This window comes from Thalassophryne amazonica, chromosome 6, assembly GCF_902500255.1.
Source record: "Thalassophryne amazonica chromosome 6, fThaAma1.1, whole genome shotgun sequence".
Taxonomy (NCBI): Eukaryota; Metazoa; Chordata; class Actinopteri; order Batrachoidiformes; family Batrachoididae; genus Thalassophryne; species Thalassophryne amazonica.
The window spans coordinates 14,486,052-14,504,949 of record NC_047108.1 but is presented as its reverse complement, the minus strand read 5'-3'; the positions used below and the strand labels follow the sequence as shown (position 1 = coordinate 14,504,949).

Genomic DNA, 18,898 nt, shown 5'->3' with positions numbered 1-18,898 from the left:
TTTGTGACATGGTCTCCCCCACAGCTGCTTTACATTCCCAATCACACCACCTGTTTGTTCGTTTACATCACAATTTCAGCCCTGCACTGTTCCCCATCGCTTTGCCAGATTATTCTTTGACACCACCCAGCTGTTTGCTATTTTTGACATCTTCATACTGATTACCTTTTGTCTGACATCCGGTTGTTTGTTGCCTTCCACTGCCTACGCTTGTATGAGTGCTACACTAACTCTTGTTGAGCTTATCGGACTCCTTGTGCTTGTTGGACTGGACTTCCTCACTGGTAAACAAATCACCTTTGTTTTCCTTTACATCCTGTCTAGTTATTAACGGCATATATTGGGTTCATTCAGAAACAGATCACACAACATATGAATTAACAAGTGAAATTAGTCATGGCATAAATATACTGCATAAAAAAAGAAAAAACTTAACGTAAAAAAGTGTTTCTGCATTTTCTAAGTACATTATACTTATGGCTTCAAATAACTACTTAATCCCTTACTAAGTTAATCTGAAGATAATAATAATAATAATGACTTTCAAGATTTTCCACAATGACTAAAACACTGCATCATAAAACTTGTATCGTGTTGCCACAGTTACTTTGAAAAGTGACTTTATTAGTTACTGTATACAGTTACTTTATACAGTTATATTACAAGTTACTTTATTATTTACATTCAGCCACTGCCAACAAGTTGTCCACAGCTGCTAATGAAGTAACTGTATAGAGTTACTTTATTATTTACATTCAGCCACTGCCAACAAGTTGTCCACAGCTGCTAATGAAGTAACTGTATAGAGTAACTGTATAAACTAACTAATAAAGTAACTTTTCAAAGTTACTGTAGTAACACCGGGTCACACATCATCATATGATACAAATAATTTTACAAATTTAATCGCACAATTTATTTATCATCCTTTATGGAAGAAAAAAGGTTGACTGTGATTTCTGTGACCTTAATAACTATTAAAACAATTAATAAATAAAAAGAAACCGTCATACTGAAAGTCTGATGTGATTCGTGGAGACGTACCTCTGGGACTGTTCTGATAGGCTGTTATTTTACCGTTGGAGGTGGCGCCCTCAGAGTTTATGTATCTGAGGATGAAGCGAGTCAGGTAGACGTCTACCTCACTCACATAAACCTGAAGCTTCACTGCCGTCTACACGAGGGGAGAGGAAAGAAAGGAGACGAGATAGGAAGGAAATAACGGGAAGGAAATGAAAGAAGAGAGAAAAATGGAAAGAAATGAACAAAAAACAACAAAAGGAAAGTAAAGGAAATGGAAAAACACGAGAAAGGACGGAAAGGGAAAGACATGAAAAACGAAAGAAAAATTAGAAAAAGGAAAGGAAGGAGAATGAATAGAAGGGAAGGAAAGGAAGGACAGGAAAGGCAATGAAAGGAGATGAAGGGAAGGAAATGAAAAGCATGAGAAAGGAAGGAAAGGAAATGGAAAGAAATGATGAGAGACAAGGAAGTGACAAAAGGAAAGGTAAGATATGGAAATAAAGGGAAAGAAATAAAAGACAACAGAAACAAAGGACAGGAAAGGAAATTAGATGGAGGGTAAGGAAAAAGGGGAAAGGAAATGTGAGGGAAGAGTAGTAAAAGAAAAGTGATACGGGGCAGCGAAAGGAAAGTATGGGGAAGGAGAGTGAAGAAAATTGAAAAAAGAGAAAGAAAGGAAATTCAAGAAAAGAAACAGGAAGGGGAGGAAAGAAACAACAAGTAAAGAACAGGAAGATAAAAACATAATAAGAAAAGGAGAGGGGAGCAGTGAGCACAGAGGGAAGGAAAAGAGACGAAAGGAATGAAATTAAGATATGAAGGAAGAATGTTGAGAAAGAAATGTAGAAGATAGAAATTAATCCTTAATTCCCTGATCTGATCTGTGGCCCTGAAAAGGAGGGACGGATGTTTCTGAGGGAGAGCAGGAGCGCCATCTACAGCTGGCGAAAAACCGCCACCAAACATCAGCAATTCCATCATGTGACAGAGCGCAAGATGGAGAAAGGGAAATAAACGAAAGAGGATCTTCCACTTCCAACAGTGGGATGAGCGACTGAGGAAGCGGCGCACGTATTACTCTGACCCCGCCCACAACTTACAGTTCCTGCAGTAGGAGCTCCAAGAGTCCTCGATGACCGACACCGTGCCCCGCACATCCACGCCCCCCCAGTTGGTGTAGCGCAGAGCCACATGGAAGAGGTCCGGAGAGGTTACAGACACCGACACCAACACCTTCGGCTACCAGGGACCCAGTGAGCAAAGCAGCAAAGGGAAAAGGAGGGAGAAATGGAATAAAAGAGAGAGAGCAGGATGAGGGAAAGGGCAGCAGAGAGGAGAGAAGATGAATGAAGGGGAAGATTAAGTAGACAAAGAGAATGGAGAACAAGAGAGAAGAAGAGGAGTGTCTTAGGAAGGAAGAGGAAGATGAAAGGATGGAAAAAGAGTAAAAAAAAACAAAAGAAAGGAAAGTGAAAGCAATGTAAGGAGAAAAAAGTAGGAAAGATTGAAGGAAAGAGAATCCAAAGCAAAAGCAAAGCCTTAGTACCATCACCATGACAACCAAAAGCTGACATGCAACTCCAAATTCGTACAAATGAACTCCTCGATGTTCATCTTTCAAGTCACATTTTTCAGCACAAACACGCAATTTTTTTGAAAATAGAAGTCAACCAGCAGACACTGGGAAGCGATTTTTTTTTACAATTATGTTTGTTTGCAAGGTACCAAGTTCCTGCTCTGCAGCTCCCAGTGGGTGGCACTGCTGCACTCCACAGCACACATTTTATTTTTAGACAATTATGATACACTGATCTAAAATCTTTTCATATATTACACTAGCCATGCAACAGACTGGCGACCTGTCCAGGGTGTAACCTGCCCCACGCCCTATGACTACTGTGATAGACTCCAGCCCCCCATGAGCCTTAATTGGAATAAGCAGGTATAGAAAACTGATGGATATATTACACTACTTTTGTGACCAAAAGACTTTGGTGAACCCATATCTGACATCAAAAGAGATCCTCTAAATGAATAAAGATTTATTTTCATGAACGATGTGAAGAATTTCTAAAAACACATTTCATATTTGTAGACAAATTATATACAACCCTTGGCAATAATTATGGAATCACCGGCCTCGGAGGATGTTCATTCAGTTGTTTAATTTTGTAGAAAAAAAGCAGATCACAGACATGACACAAAACTAAAGTCATTTCAAATGGCAACTTTCTGGCTTTAAGAAACACTATAAGAAATCAGGAAAAAAAATTGTGGCATTCAGCAACGGTTACTTTTTTAGACCAAGCAGAGGGAAAAAAATACGGACTCACTCAAATCTGAGGAATAAATTATGGAATCACCCTGTAAATTTTCATCCCCAAAATTAACACCTGCATCAAATCAGATCTGCTCGTTAGTCTGCATCTAAAAAGGAGTGATCACACCTTGCAGAGCTGTTGCACCAAGTGGACTGACATGAATCATGGCTCCAACATGAGAGATGTCAATTGAAACAAAGGAGAGGATTATCAAACTCTTAAAAGAGGGTAAATCATCACGCAATGTTGCAAAAGATGTTGGTTGTTCACAGTCAGCTGTGTCTAAACTCTGGACCAAATACAAACAACATGGGAAGGTTGTTAAAGGCAAACATACTGGTAGACCAAGGAAGACATCAAAGTGTCAAGACAGAAAACTTAAAGCAATATGTCTCAAAAATCGAAAATGCACAACAAAACAAATGAGGAACGAATGGGAGGAAACTGGAGTCAACGTCTGTGACCGAACTGTAAGAAACCGCCTAAGGAAATGGGATTTACATACAGAAAAGCTAAACGAAAGCCATCATTAACACCTAAACAGAAAAAAACAAGCTTACAATGGGCTAAGGAAAAGCAATCGTGGACTGTGGATGACTGGATGAAAGTCATATTTAGTAATGAATCTCGAATCTGCATTGGGCAAGGTGATGATGCTGGAACCTTTGTTTGGTGCCGTTCCAATGAGATTTATAAAGATGACTGCCTGAAGAGAACATGTAAATTTCCACAGTCATTGATGATATGGGGCTGCATGTCAGGTAAAGGCACTGGGGAGATGGCTGTCATTACATCATCAATAAATGCACAAGTTTACATTGATATTTTGGACACTTTTCTTATCCCATCAATTGAAAGGATGTTTGGGGATGATGAAATCATTTTTCAAGATGATAATGCATCTTGCCATAGAGCAAAAACTGTGAAAACATTCCTTGCAAAAAGACACAGAGTCAATGTCATGGCCTGCAAATAGTCCGGATCTTAATCAAATTGAAAATCTTTGGTGGAAGTTGAAGAAAATGGTCCATGACAAGGCTCCAACCTGCAAAGCTGATCTGGCAACAGCAATCAGAGAAAGTTGGAGCCAGATTGATGAAGAGTACTGTTTGTCACTCATTAAGTCCATGCATCAGAGACTGCAAGCTGTTATAAAAGCCAGAGGTGGTGCAACAAAATACTAGTGATGTGTTGGAGCGTTCTTTTGTTTTTCATGATTCTATAATTTTTTCCTCAGAATTGAGTGATTCCATATTTTTTCCCTCTGCTTGGTCTAAAAAAATAACCGTTACTGACTGCCACAATTTTTTTTCCTGATTTCTTATAGTGTTTCTTAAAGCCAGAAAGTTGCCATTTGAAATTACTTTAGTTTTGTGTTATGTCTGCGAGCTGCTTTTTTCTACAAAAGTAAACAACTGAATGAACATCCTCCGTGGCCGGTGATTCCATAATTTTTGCCAGGGGTTTTAATTTACAGAGTGTTCAAGACAAATATTTTTCTCACATGCAGAAAGCTGAAATTGTTCTGAACATTTTGATATGCAACAAATACATATTATACTACATAGAAGGGCCTTAAAAGGGGAATTTCAAAAGATATGGTAATATAACCCGGATATGCTGATGAGTCCAAGAGAGATAAAGAACCAACACATATTCCAGATTGGAAGCAACACTCAAGCAAATTTTTAAACTACACTACATTTACTGTATATTAAAAATATATTGGAAAATGAGTTTCTAAGATCTAATGTGCGCATATGTGCTGAAAAATAACTGCCACAGAGAAACACATTTATCCTTGTAATTGAACCCACATAATATTCAAAAGCAAAGCAAGCAGTTTGATTCATGCTGGAAATGCAAAAAGGGCCACAGTCACTAAAAAATAAAACATGATATTAAAATGCACAGGAAATGATTGTATGAGCATGTTTTTATTCAGGTGCCTTCCTACCTGGATGGGGGACATCTGAGCGTATCCTCTCCAGCTGAAACCTGGAAATTCCAGGGAGTTGTAGCCGAATCTCACAGGTCGTCCATCCAGCATGGTTCCGTCCTCGATCTCAAACTTCAGGTGATGAAGGTCTGGGAAGTAGTGATCAGCACGAGGTCTGCAAAGAAAAGCTGATGGGTTAAGAAAGAACGAGACAAAATGTAGAAATGGAACAAGAAGAGCAAGCAGAGCATTGTTTTAGAAAAGGAGTAAATGACTCATGTTTTACAATGTTAAATTCATCTGGCTTCTTCTGGTAGCACCATGTTTTAAAAATAAATGTGACTTATAGACCAGTGCAACTTGTATGTTTTTTTCCTCTTCATGATGCATTTCTGGACAGATGCAACTTATTGGGCTCCCATTGCCAAATTTTGACCTTGAGTGATGTCTGGATTCCAAAAATATGGAAACTGAGGTCGATTGTCCAGTCTGGCAGTCTAAAGTTGTGTGTCATAGTATTATACACAATTATACAACAGGCTACTGCCAAATACAAGCAAAACTGAATGTAGTCCCGTGACCCGGGAGCTATTGGGCAGGCTCACACCAGTACTGTGTGCAGTCTATGTTTATAACAAGATCTTAAAGATAAAATGTATCTGTCGTCATCTGAAAAACTCCTCTGTTACAGAGTGTGGCACACCTTTCATGGGATTATGAGGCAATTTAATGAGGTCAGTGAACACACCATCCTCCACACAGACTGACCACTGAGGGCTGCTGTCTAGTCTAGTCAATGAAAGTGCTCTGCTCCAAAACAGAAAACAATCTGAACTGTGTTTCAGTTTTAGCCTTTAACTGTAGCCTGGCATCAAAGTAACTGAGCAGCCACATCCACATTCAAGCAGAAAGGATTTATTATGTCCGCCAAGGACATAAAATCATTGTTGTTTATTTATTTATCTGTCTGTCTGTCTTACTTTTAGCAGGATTACGTCAAAACTACTGAACGGATTTTGACTAACTTTTCACCACAGATAGATATTAGGCCATAGAAGAACCCATTAAATTTTGGAGGTGATCCGGATCCGGATTGGCGGATGTCAGAAATCTCTGTTTGCTCTTGTTTCAAGATGCAGTAACAAAATACAAAGTCAAACTAGTCTGTAAAATTAAAATAAAATATGACCTCCTGTCTGCACAAATTGCAATCAGATCATTTACGTTTGTGGATCACGTGTCACAATGTCCCAATTTTTTTGGACCTTTTCTAGTTGATCACTACATTCTACAATGTGACTATTACCACAGATTACACACTATAACAAGCCTCCATTGGGTATCTCATTGTTTTTAAGCCAAAAACGCACACAATCCAGTGTCAGATATTGGCCAAGGGAGACCAGCTTAATACTCAGGTGTGACTAATACAGTATTTTTTCCACTCACTGTATTTCACAGGGTGCATGCATAGGTTTATGTGAGGTTTAAAAAGTACAATCACAAGTCTTTCCTTTCAGATGCGTTCAGGTGCTGTGTGACTCACAGGTTACACTTTGGTCCCTCCACGTTGGCTCGGCAGTGACAGCGGCCGCCTCGCTCACCACACGACTGACCCACCGAGCCGCCGATGTCACACTGACAACCTGGACAAGTAATCATTGATCAACAAACATGCTAGCCTCGCAGAAGACAAACAGCCAATCAAAATTTGGGGTCTAGAATCAGATTTAACCGCAAAGTGACGCTGAGGCTCGCTCACCCTGACAGCCAAAGTAGTTGTGTTCCTGCAAGTTGTAGAAGCCGTCTTTGCACATGGAGCAGATTCCACTGCAAACGTTGGGCTTACAGTAGCACTGACCGCTCTCCTGTCAGCAGCATGGAAGGCAACGATTTTAGAATGAAAACGAGGCGTGAGTGGGATGACATCGGGACCAACAGATCACCTCAATAAAAGAAACCAAACACTCTGTCTCTAACATCATGCTATACGAGGTCTGTCCAAAAAGTAATGGACCTTTTTATTTTTTTTCAAAAACTGTATGGATTTGAATCACATGTGATTGCATCAGTCAAGCTTGAACCTTCGCGCACATGCGTGAGTTTTTTCACGCCTGTCGGTTGCGTCATTCGCCTGTGGGCAGGCTTTGTGTGAGCACTGGTCCAACCCCCTCGTCGGATTTTCATTGTCAGGGAAATGTCTGAATAATTTGGAGCTTTACTGCATCAAATTTTTCCAGAAACTGTGAGAGACAGCCAGGTGGACACCATTCGCTAAATTCAGATGGCTTTCAGGGACGATTTTATGGGGCTCACACAGACTGAGGAGTGTTACAGCTGGTTTAAAGACCGCCCACAGCGGCTGAGGGCGCGTCGCGTTCCGAGCGGTGATCGACAGGCTCAAACGACCAGATCATTTCCAAACTGAACGCTGTGTTGATCCGGGACGTCGTCTGCCTACCACAGAAATGGCAGAAGACGTGGACATCAAGACTTTTTCGGCACATTCCACTGTTACAGGAGTTTTTGTCATGGAAAGAGGAGCGGAGGAATGCTCCACCGTGCCGCGAATGGCGCGGCACAAAACCACCTCCGTGTTGGTCTCACAGGATGGCTTTCAGATGGCTTTCAGACGGCTTTCGGTGGCTTTTCAGTCGTGTGACTATCCGAGAAATTGTGGATTAGCTGGACATGCCAAAACATGTCCTGTGAGGCTTCATCACGGCATTGCTTTGCGCCATGCGGCTCCGTCCCGACGCACAAATTCCTGTGGTTTTGTCCCGCGCCATTCGCAGCAAGGTGGCGCATTCCTCCGCTCCCTCAATCTGTGTAATCCCCATAAAATCGTCCCTGAAAGCCATCTGAATTTAGCGAATGTTGTCCACCTGGCTGTCTCTCACAGTTTCTGGAAAAATTTGATGCAGCTAAGCTCCAAATCGTTCAGACATTTCCCTGACAATGAAAATCCGACGAGGGGGCTGGACCAGTGCTCACTCAAAGCCTGCCCACAGGCGAAGGACGCAACCGACAGGCGTGAAAAAACTCACGCATGCGCACAAAGGTTCAAGCTTGGCTGATGCAATCACACGTGATTCAAATCCATATAGTTTTTGAAAAAAATAAAAAGGTCCGTTACTTTTTGGACAGACCTCGTAATTTGAGGGTTTGTTTGTTGCTCTGCTCCGAAGGTGGACTCTGGAATTGCACTTGGTCCAACTGAGACAAAGGCAAGACCTTAAACTGTTTAAATTGCATTAAAAATGTGGAGGAGAAGCTCTCACCTGTGCGCATTCTGCAACCCCGCTGATGGTCCCTGCAACATTACAGTCACAGCCTGCAGCAGAAAACAATCAGATCTTCAGCTCAGAGCTCAGTGCTGCCATTTGTGAGTTAAAGTGTGACTGTATCTCACTGGAGCATCCATCAGGAGTGTCAGGAGACAGATTCCAGTACAAGGGTTTGCACCGCTCACAGGCCAGGCCCTCCACAAACTCACGGCACTCACACTGGCCCTAAAAAGACATTTTACAGACACATTTGTACTGTATGTATGTCAAGGAAAAAAACAAAGTCTAATGCACAGTCCTAAAAATCCACATGTCTCACAACCAAATGAATGCAGCTTACCGACGGCTGGGCCGCGTACTGAACAGAACCAGCCGGGTGACAGACACCAGCTGGAGGAAACACAAAAGAAAGAATCAGCTTTACATCATCTATGGTGGATTATTCAGAGGCCCTGTGACAGACTGGCGTCCTGTCCAGGGTGAACCCGCCTCACACTCTATGAATGCTGGGATGGCCTCCAGCACCCCGCAGCACTATCTTGGATAAGCGGTTGAAGATGAGTCTGTAAGTGTGAGTGTGATTATTCAGAAATAATACGAAGAATGAAACACTATTTAAGTTTTTGTATGTTTTATTGTGAAGCAGACTAAAATATTAATTATAAACCCAAAACATGCATATTTAGGGTCTGCTCCTTTCTCTGCCCCGACCAAGGCAGCGTCTACATCTGGAGTTAGTCCTCAGATGCTGGACTGTGGCTGCCCACTGCTCCTAGTGGTGAGATTGTGTCTATCTGTAATTAAAGGACAAGTTCTGTTGTACGTATGTATATATATTGTATGTACAATGACAATAAAGTTTCCATTCTATTCTATAATAATTATATATAATAAATTATTCATATTACTAATAGATTAATATATTATTTTCTAAATGTCAGTAATAAATTCTATTAATGGTTATTCACAATCATAAGTTGTGCTTCTCAGGAGAAATTCCTTTGTTCCGCACATCCTTCTGTGAGGTCAAGGCAAAAAAGAAAAGAAAAAAAGAAAAAAAAAATCATTCACTTCTAACATTTATAAATGCCTTTTATACTGAATTTTTGGTTTCAAGTAGAAAGTCTACCAGAAGTCCTGATATGCTCGCATCGCCCACTAGATGGCGACAAACATTGCTGAAATGTGCGGCAAGGTCTAAACCGTTTATTCATTTGAGAAGTAAACTTTTGGAATGAACCAATAAGATCAGCTGACAGCCCATTCATTATGACTCTGCCACCCCCCCCCCCACCCCCACACACACACAAATAACAAAAAAAAAAAAAAAAAACATCAAAAAGGAGTTTATCCCCTCAAAATTATGGTTGTTCATTTTTGGAGGAAAGCGACTTATTATTTAATTTTTAACATTAAAAATCAAATTCTTTTACAAATCTGGCTGTAGGAGGCGCACTCCTCCACTGCTGAGAGCCAATGCACAATGTCATGCCTTCAACAATTACATCATGTTTCAGGCACGCCTTGTGACCTCTGAAGCACACGTACCATAAAAATTACAAGCGCAAAGTCCTCCAGCCAACATGTGGCGAGCTGTGAGAAACATCACTGTGTCCACACAATAGTGACCCCCATGTCAGGCATCAACCCACGGTGACGGCTAAGGCGGCGCTCACTGTGTCACTATCATGTGACCCTGCTGTTTTAATACAGGCGGCTTGCGTGTGTCTCATAGGTGAGATTACCTCGACAGTGGGGGAAGCCATAGGCGCCGTGTGCACAGCTGTCGCACCTCAGTCCAACCACACCGGGCAGACACATACACTGGCCACTCATCGGGTCACAGCTGATGTATCGAGAACCTTCTGCAGAACACTGGCAGGCTGCAACACATGACTCAGAGTCACTCTTAAAGCATGTTGGCATTCAATTGTCACACACTTTGTGTACCTAAACCTCTGCTAAGCTTCTTTATCAAACATATGGTTTTGATACATCAACCCACAAAACTGGCAAAATAAGTCCAGTACACCAGAAATCCTTTTGGTTTAACAAACGGCTAAAATACCGTCTTTGACATATTTCATGTGAAAAGCATCTTTCTACACTGGATCATGAAGTATGTTGTTGGATTAGGGCCCAAATAATATGGATTTTTTGGGGGCAGCTGAAACCGACATTAAGGAGTGCAAAAACGTATGTTACTGATAAATAATACACAAAAATGTCAATGATTCCAAGCATTTTGTAATCAAACTTGTATGACAATGTAACTGAGTTTTGATGTTTTCCAATTTAAACATGAACTTTATTGTACATAACTATAAATAAAATCAACACAGTCACGTTGCCTTCACTCAGATTGGCAGTCACTGTGTCACATTTGCTTGTCGTCTACTGCGGCCATGCCTAGCTGGCGGCATAGCAAACACTTTTCTCTTGTCACTATAAAACACCCACTCTGATTGAAAATGTACAGAAACTGGTCAATTTGCCTCTGTCTCTTGTAGCTATTGTGATCAAGGGGTGATGGGGTGCCAGCAGTACTTCACAGCACTAGTAACAATGCTGTCAGAATATCCTCTGCTGGACAAACTATGTAATGACAGGATTTCCAAAAGCCAAAGTGTTTTCTGCATTGTTTCTTCAGTTGAACAACATTTTTCACATCTGCAATAATAACGCCAATGCCAATGTTTGTGAAAGGCTCATATCAGCCAACTGATATATTGGTCAAGCTCTAGTTTAGATATATAGTTTATCAGGATTTCCTAGAAGCAGCTTGTTTTATGTGTTTGTTATTTTGTTCCAAGTGCAGAGTCAGACAAATGGAAAGAAAGAGTTTCACAAACTTACGGGTGCAGCTCGGGTAACCATAGTAACCAGGAGCGCACTGGTCACATGACGCTCCGCTGTAATTGGGCCGGCAGTGGCAGTGACCCGATGCACTGCAGCTGGTGTCCAATGAGGTGCGTGGATCACAGGTGCACACTGGGAAAACAGGAAGCAATGCACCTCGTTAGAGATGTAACTCTGCCTCCATCCAAATACACACCTACACGATTCATGTGTCCATTCAGAATTAATTACATCAGTAAAGCTGTTTCAAACCCATTGCAATCTTTTGATTCCTTCTTACTAAGATTCATACCCGACCTTTTGGTTACGAAATAAACAAAAATGGAGAAAAATAGCAGCATGGACTAATTAACTGAAATCTATTCTCCGCTCTGTTATGGCTTGTACAATGAATAAGATTTTATTCATTTCTCCACTCAGTTAATTAGTTATATAAACGCACTATTTCTTTATTTCAATCTTTGATTTGATATACAGTAAAACTCGCCTAATCTGTCATCATATAAACCGAATATTCACACTCACTGGACAAAAGCAAAAGTCCCAATGCTTTTGTATGGTTTTCCATGTAATATACGAGGTCTGTTAGAGAAGTATCCGACCTTTTTATTTTTTGCAAAAACCATATGGATTTGAATCACGTGTGATTGCATCAGTCAAGCTTGAACCTTCGTGCGCATGCGTGAGTTTTTTCACGCCTGTCGGTTGCATCATTCGCCTGTGAGCAGGCTTTGTGTGAGCAGTGGTCCACCCCTCTCGTCGGATTTTTATTGCGAATAAATGTCTTAATGATTTGGAGCTTTGCTGCATCAAATTTTTCCAGAAACTGAGAGAGATCTTCAGGTGGACACCATTTGGAAAATTCAGATGGCTTTCAGGGACGATTTTATGGGGATTACACAGATTAAGGAGTGCTCCAGCCGGTTTAAAGACTGCCCAAAGCGTCTGAGAGCGCGGCACACTCAGACTAGCACAGAAATTGCGGAAGACGTGGACATCAGCACTTTTTCGGCACATTGAGACAGACGTGCGGAGGAGATCCCAGATCAACAAAGCCTTCACGTTGGAAATGATCTGGTTGTTTCAGCGGGGTGTCAGCCTGTCGATCGCTGCTCGGAGTGCACCGCACTCTCAGACGCTGTGGGCGGTCTTTAAACCGGCTGGAGCACTCCTTAATCTGTGTAATCCCCATAAAATCGTCGCTGAAAGCCATATGAATTTTCTGAATGGTGTCCACTTGGAGGTCTCTCACAGTTTCTGGAAAAATTTGATGCAGCAAAGCTCAAAATCGTTCAGACATTTATTCGCAATAAAAATCCGACAAGAGGAGTGGACCACTGCTCACACAAAGCCTGCTCACAGGCGAATGACGCAACCGACAGGCGTGAAAAAACTTACGCATGCGCACGAAGGTTCAAGCTTGGCTGATGCAATCACACGTGATTCAAATCCATATGGTTTTTGCAAAAAATAAAAAGGTCGGATACTTTTATAACAGACCTCGTACATATATACCAGATTTTGCATAACAGATTTTCGCTCACATCGGACAGAATGTCCTGTCCAATCGTAATGCATTTCCATTAAAAACTCCTTGCATGCACCAGACAGAGAAGTCTGGATGTGCCCAGTAACAGGTACGAAATGACGTTCAGCACCGACACTCACAGATTCAAAGAAAGTGGGTAACATATTTCCGTGATTAAAAGACCGGCCGTTTGTTTTCTTTAAAACCATGCTCAGACACAGGACCTAAAAGAGGCAGGGTGTAATTCAAGGCCAAGTGATTAGTAACAAAATGCTGCTTGTTGCCTGTAATATGGTGTTAAGTTTCACACCTATCCTTGGGTGTGAAGAACCAAACCGCTTCAGATCAGAGCCCTTTGCGTGTCTGCAAACTGCACAGCTGGTAAATGACTGAGACGGCAAAAGGCTCTGATTTGTCACTTTTATGTTTTCACTCCTGACTCTCCCATCATATTTTAAAAGTTTTTGCAGTGCAGACAGCGATTACATTGAAATCATAGATCAAATATGTTTGGCAGAAAAGTCTGCAAATATGACCAACTTCATAACACAGAGTCAGAAAAAAGACGCTGAAATGACCCACAATTCATGGAGGAAATTGTACGTACCGTAGGTTTGGGTTGATGATTCTATAAAGAAGTGGAGCTCATTGAGGGACAAATTCATCAAGAAAAAGTCATTGTTCCTGCTGTAAATTGCATAAAGACACGACGGAGAACTTTAAAAGGGCCACGCGCACGTTAAAGTCATTGCATGGCCACAGATTTAAGTAGCTGCAGAAGCATAAATCAGCGGACATAGAATAAAGAGTGACTTGACCAAATGTAATCCTTTAAATGCAACTGGCCAGCGCTTATTTAAGGCAGGGGTTTAATTTATTCAGATTATGTTCTGACCCGGTCATTAGGCCCAGATTCAAGCTCAGGCCTTTAATGAAGGAAATACATAAGCCTAATAGGTGCTGGGCATTCCCGTAGATTGCCTGGCGCCTCCTGACTGTAACTAATCCGTTTTATACATATAACGAATTTTGTCTATTTTATACATATAACGAATTTTGATTATAATGGACAAAATTCACTGGTCCACCTGAATCCATTATATGCGAGTTTTACTGCATTATACAGCAGTCATCTCCCATTCCACTGCCTTAAATTTATCTTACATTTTTTTAAATAAATTTCCAATTCTGGGTTGCATTTTCTGCAGCAAAAGTGTAGGACACACTGCCCTGGTGGGCCGTGGAGGTACTGCAGGTGGGCAGTGAGAGGTCATTAAAATAAACATAAGTAAATCCATCTCTGAAGTTCTCTCTCAAGTTTTATTATACAGTTACAAATAACCCAAAAATAATTATGATTATTTTTTACGCTACCAAAAATAAATAAATAAATAAAAAAAATGCCATGTGTTGGTCAAAACAGTCTTTCCATGAAATCTATTTATTGTGACATCATGATAAGTTACTGTAAAAAGAACACATTTTTAAAACAAATATTTCAGTAAAACTTTTTACTGGCTTTTACTGTGAAAAACTCAGCAGGCAGCATTGTGATCAGTACATAGCTTAATTTTTTGAGAGAAAGACAAATAATCAGAGTGAAAAAGTAAAAAAAACAAACAACGATCTGGTCATCCAATTCTGCAGTAGACACAGTGAGGATTAAATTCTCTTAGCAGCCTGGAATATTCGCACCCTGCATGATAATCCAAATAATCTCAAACGCCGTACAGCCATTGTGGCCCAAGAACTCCCATGCTACAACGTACCCATTGCAGCCCTCAGTGAAACCCGACTTCCAGAAAGTTCAAGTCAGAGAAAGTGGCTCTGGGTACATGTTTTTCTGTTCTGGTCCACCTAAAGAGGAACCCAGCCATTTGAAGTTGGCTTTGCCATTAACAAATGGTATTTCAGCCTTTTAGACTCTGTACCCCATGGGGTCAATGAACACCTTATGTCCTTTCGTCTTCACCTAGAAGCTGGCTATGTCACCTTAATCAGTGCGTACGCCCCTACCATGACCCACACTGATGAGAGGAAAGATCAGTTCTATGAAGAAATAGACAAACTCCTACAAGCCGCCCCTCACTCAGACAAACGTGTTTTACTGGGCAACTTCAATGCAAGAGTGGGTCGTGACTTCATATCTTGGGACAAAGTCAATGGCCGCCATGGTGTTGAGCAGGTGAACTCAAATGGAATCCTCCTTCTTACAATATGTACACAGCGCCAGCTAACCATCACGAACACCTTATTCCAACAATGTAGTGCAAGGAAAACCACTTGGATTCACCCTCGCTCTGGGCAGTGGCACCAGATCGACTTCACCATTGTCCGTCAGGGGGATGTCGGTGATGTCCATCTTACAAGATCCATGTTGGGCTCTACTTGCTTCTCTGATCACCGTTTGCTCCGTATCACCACTACATTCTCCTTTAAAGCTCCAAAAAGAGGGTTAGACCAGCGGTACCAGCTAAGAGGCTTGATGTCCAAAAACTGTCCTCCCCTGGAATGGCATCTCAGTTTCTCCAAAAGTCTGAAACATTAGAACAGAAGGAATGTCTCTTGAGGAACACTGGAGCACTCTCTGTGATGCACTCCATAGCTCTGCAGAGGAAACCATCGGGTTTCTGAAACATAAACACTGTGATTGGTTCGAGGAGAATGGTCCCATAGTTCAGGATCTCCTGGATTGCTTACACCATGCCCACAATAGTTATATGATGGACAAATCATCCCAGTCTAGGAAAGACTCTTACCTCTGCCTCAAGAGAGATACAGGCCACCTTGAGAGACATGAAGAATCGCTGGTGGAAAGACCGCAAGGACAATCTGCATCTTGCTTACGACCAGAAATACTCCAAAGCCTTCTTCGCTAGACTGAGGGCCATATACGGCCCCTCAACTCGTGGCAGCACGACCTTGTATGCTGCAGATGGCCAGATGCTCATTAAAGATTAGACTGGCATTCTCAACTGGTGGGCAGAACATTTTAATTCTATCTTGAACCATGTGTCAACCATTTCTGCTAAAGCCATCAACCAACTTCCACAAAGACCCATCCATGAAGAACATGACAATGCTCCCACAGAGGCTGAAACCATCAAGGCCGTTAAACAGCTCTCATCATGAAAAGCGGCTGGCGCCGATGGGATACCTGCTGAAATCTACAAGTGTGGAGGCGAGCCGGTTGCAGTCGAACTCACGTGGCTGTTTGGGATAGAGAAGCTGTCACGCAAGACTACAAAGATGCCCTGCTTGTGCACCTTTTCAAAAACAAAGGTAACTGACACATCTGTGACAATCACCATGGCATTTCACTCCTGGCAATAGCGGGTAAAATTCTTGCAAAGATCATCATCAATCGCCTCACTGCTGCTATCAAAGTCAAAGTCGGCTTTATTGTCAATTCTTCACATGTAACAGACATACAAGGAATCGAAATTTCATTTCTTGCTCGTTTTCTCAGATTTTGTGCCTCGTGTGGAACCACCGATATGCTCTTTTCAGCAAGGCAAGTACAGGAAAAGTGTGTCGAGCAGAACATGGAGCTCTTCATGGTCTTCGTTGATCTTACAGAGGCCTTTGATTCAGTGGGTCATGATGGTCTTTGGAAAATACTTGCCAAAGCTGGATGCCCTTCCCGTATGGTTAACATCATCTGCTTGTTTCATGATGGCATGGTTGGCCGTGTTATAGACCAACGCTCAATTTCTGCGCCTTTCGATGTCGGCAAAGGAACCAAGCAGGGTCATGGCCCTCTTGCTTTTCAGCATAGTGTTTTCAGCCATGCTCCACAATGCCTTCAAGGACTGCGATAAAGGCGTGATGATTTGTTTTAGAAGTGATGGTAGCATCTTCAACTTGAGAGGTCTTCAGGCCAAGACCAAAACATCATCTGTACTACTCTGAGATCTACTGTATGCAGATGATTGCGCTCTTATCGCACACTTCTCTGATGACGCTCAGCTCATTGTTGACAACTTTTCAAGAGCTTGCTGCAGGTATGGCCTTACCATCAACATCAAGAAGACAGAGGTACTACACCAGCCGAGGGATGCAAGCTGGGATGCAAGCTGTTCGAGGAAGCAAGGACTACCAGGCTGATCGAACAGCGTCGACGTCACCATGCTGTTCCTACTACCCCACAAGATTCACAGTTTGTCTGCGATGACTGTCCACACTGTTCGCGCAACGGACTGATCGGCCATCACAAACATAGACATTAAGTGATATTAAGACGAACACACTGAACGACCAGCTGCTTCAAAAGGTCATGGTATAGATGGAGCTGTCAGAGGACTATGAGGTCATACACTATGTCCCAGCCCCCGGCCTCCCCTACAGCCAGCCCGGCTCCTGCTACACGCTGGTCCGTCTCCCTGATGACTACCCCACTGCTGTGTCGTGTACCTTCAGCTGTACAGCACGGAGATCCAGTGAAACAATGGCTCAATCCATCATCATCAACCCTCTCAAAGCCATTTAAAGACATCAGTCGTGAGTGAGCTCTGTGTGGATTAAAGTCATGAACTGGGACTCTTGTCTTGGGCAAGAAAACGTCCAACGTTCCACACACCGGAGTTCTACGCAATGGTTCTCTGGTGTGAGCACCAGCCGTGCTTACACTGAAGCTATCCATCAGGTAAATGAAATAATAGTAATAGTAATAATAATATTCTCTGTTTTGTGGGACTAAGTGTACAGCTCCAAAGAGCCGCACAGATTTCGGTCTGAATTAATAATTTCAGAGCGAATCGCCCTTTTAAATCAAATGACACCTCTTTCCAAATGTTATAATACAAAAACAATAATCTACAACTGACCAAAACCAGTTTCCCCCCAAAATAAGATGTCATCCCTTCTTTTTGAATTACATCCTGATGTGCAGTGCAACTGGCTGCAAGAGCTCAGCTCAGAGTCTATGCAGTTACATTTGTGCCATCAATGTCTGAAAGGAAATGCTTTTGACAAAAACTACAGATTTTATTGATTTTTATTAATGTCCAGAGATCAACTTCATATTTATTTACTTTAAGACTCAATAATAGAAAACTTGTAAAACCTACTTTTAGTACACAGAAAATTCATAAGAAGTAGTGATAAGGCAATCGATAAAGAAACAGATCGATAAGCGGAATCGATAATGGCACTGATATCGATCAAATCTTATCAATATCCATCCCTAATCGTATTGCACCAAATCGCATCGTGAGGATTTGAATCGCCATCTTTATACATCGTTTACATATGAAATCGCATCGAATCGGGAACAGGGGTGAATCGTATCGCACTGTATCGTCAGTATCGTCATGTATCGCTATATGTATCGTATCACTGGTAGTGTATAGTGATGAGAGTCATATACCTAGTATGTGTGCGTGAATGTGCCTGTGTGTGCGTGTATGTATGTGTTGATGTGTGTGTGTGTGCGCACGTGTGTATGTATGTACCTTGACAGTTGGGGTAGGAGTGGAATCCAGATCTGCACTGTTCACATCGAGGACCCTGAAACTCGGGTTTACACAGACAGCGACCGGATGCGTCACAGCCTTCAGGCAGAGACCCAACTGCACTGCATCCACACACTGACACACACACACACACACACATTTCCCAGATGTGCTGCATTACACTAGTTTTGACAGCAAAACTGGATTAATAAGTTACAGCAGGTGCAGAGAAATCCAGCAGATATCCTTCTGTACTGAAACACCGACTGAAATAAAGTAACAAACATCAGCAGACGAGTCTTACGTTGGCACAGTGGGTAGGTGAAGTAGCCCGGAGCACACTGGTCACACTGGTAACCTTGGAAACCACTGCGACACACACCATGACCGGTCAGGAAGTCACATGACCCGTCCAGACAACCTGGACCTGAACATTGACAGGCTACACACACACACACACACACACACACACACAATTACATTAACTG

At 42.0% G+C, this 18,898-nt stretch overlaps 1 protein-coding gene across 1 annotated transcript in view; it reads right to left on the bottom strand.

Moving 5' to 3' along the window:
• lama5 (laminin, alpha 5) overlaps nucleotides 1-18,898 on the bottom strand; it is a 274,408-nt gene that overhangs the window by 123,875 nt on the left and 131,635 nt on the right. Inside the window, exons 13-23 of the mRNA XM_034171776.1 lie at nucleotides 18,715-18,852; nucleotides 18,411-18,545; nucleotides 11,427-11,561; nucleotides 10,316-10,453; nucleotides 8,911-8,960; nucleotides 8,696-8,795; nucleotides 8,565-8,617; nucleotides 7,046-7,151; nucleotides 6,830-6,929; nucleotides 5,302-5,458; nucleotides 2,124-2,262 (exon numbers count right to left, since the gene is read on the bottom strand). Coding sequence (XP_034027667.1) covers nucleotides 2,124-2,262; nucleotides 5,302-5,458; nucleotides 6,830-6,929; nucleotides 7,046-7,151; nucleotides 8,565-8,617; nucleotides 8,696-8,795; nucleotides 8,911-8,960; nucleotides 10,316-10,453; nucleotides 11,427-11,561; nucleotides 18,411-18,545; nucleotides 18,715-18,852 — 1,251 coding nt within the window. The remainder of the gene's footprint in view (nucleotides 1-2,123; nucleotides 2,263-5,301; nucleotides 5,459-6,829; nucleotides 6,930-7,045; nucleotides 7,152-8,564; nucleotides 8,618-8,695; nucleotides 8,796-8,910; nucleotides 8,961-10,315; nucleotides 10,454-11,426; nucleotides 11,562-18,410; nucleotides 18,546-18,714; nucleotides 18,853-18,898) is intronic.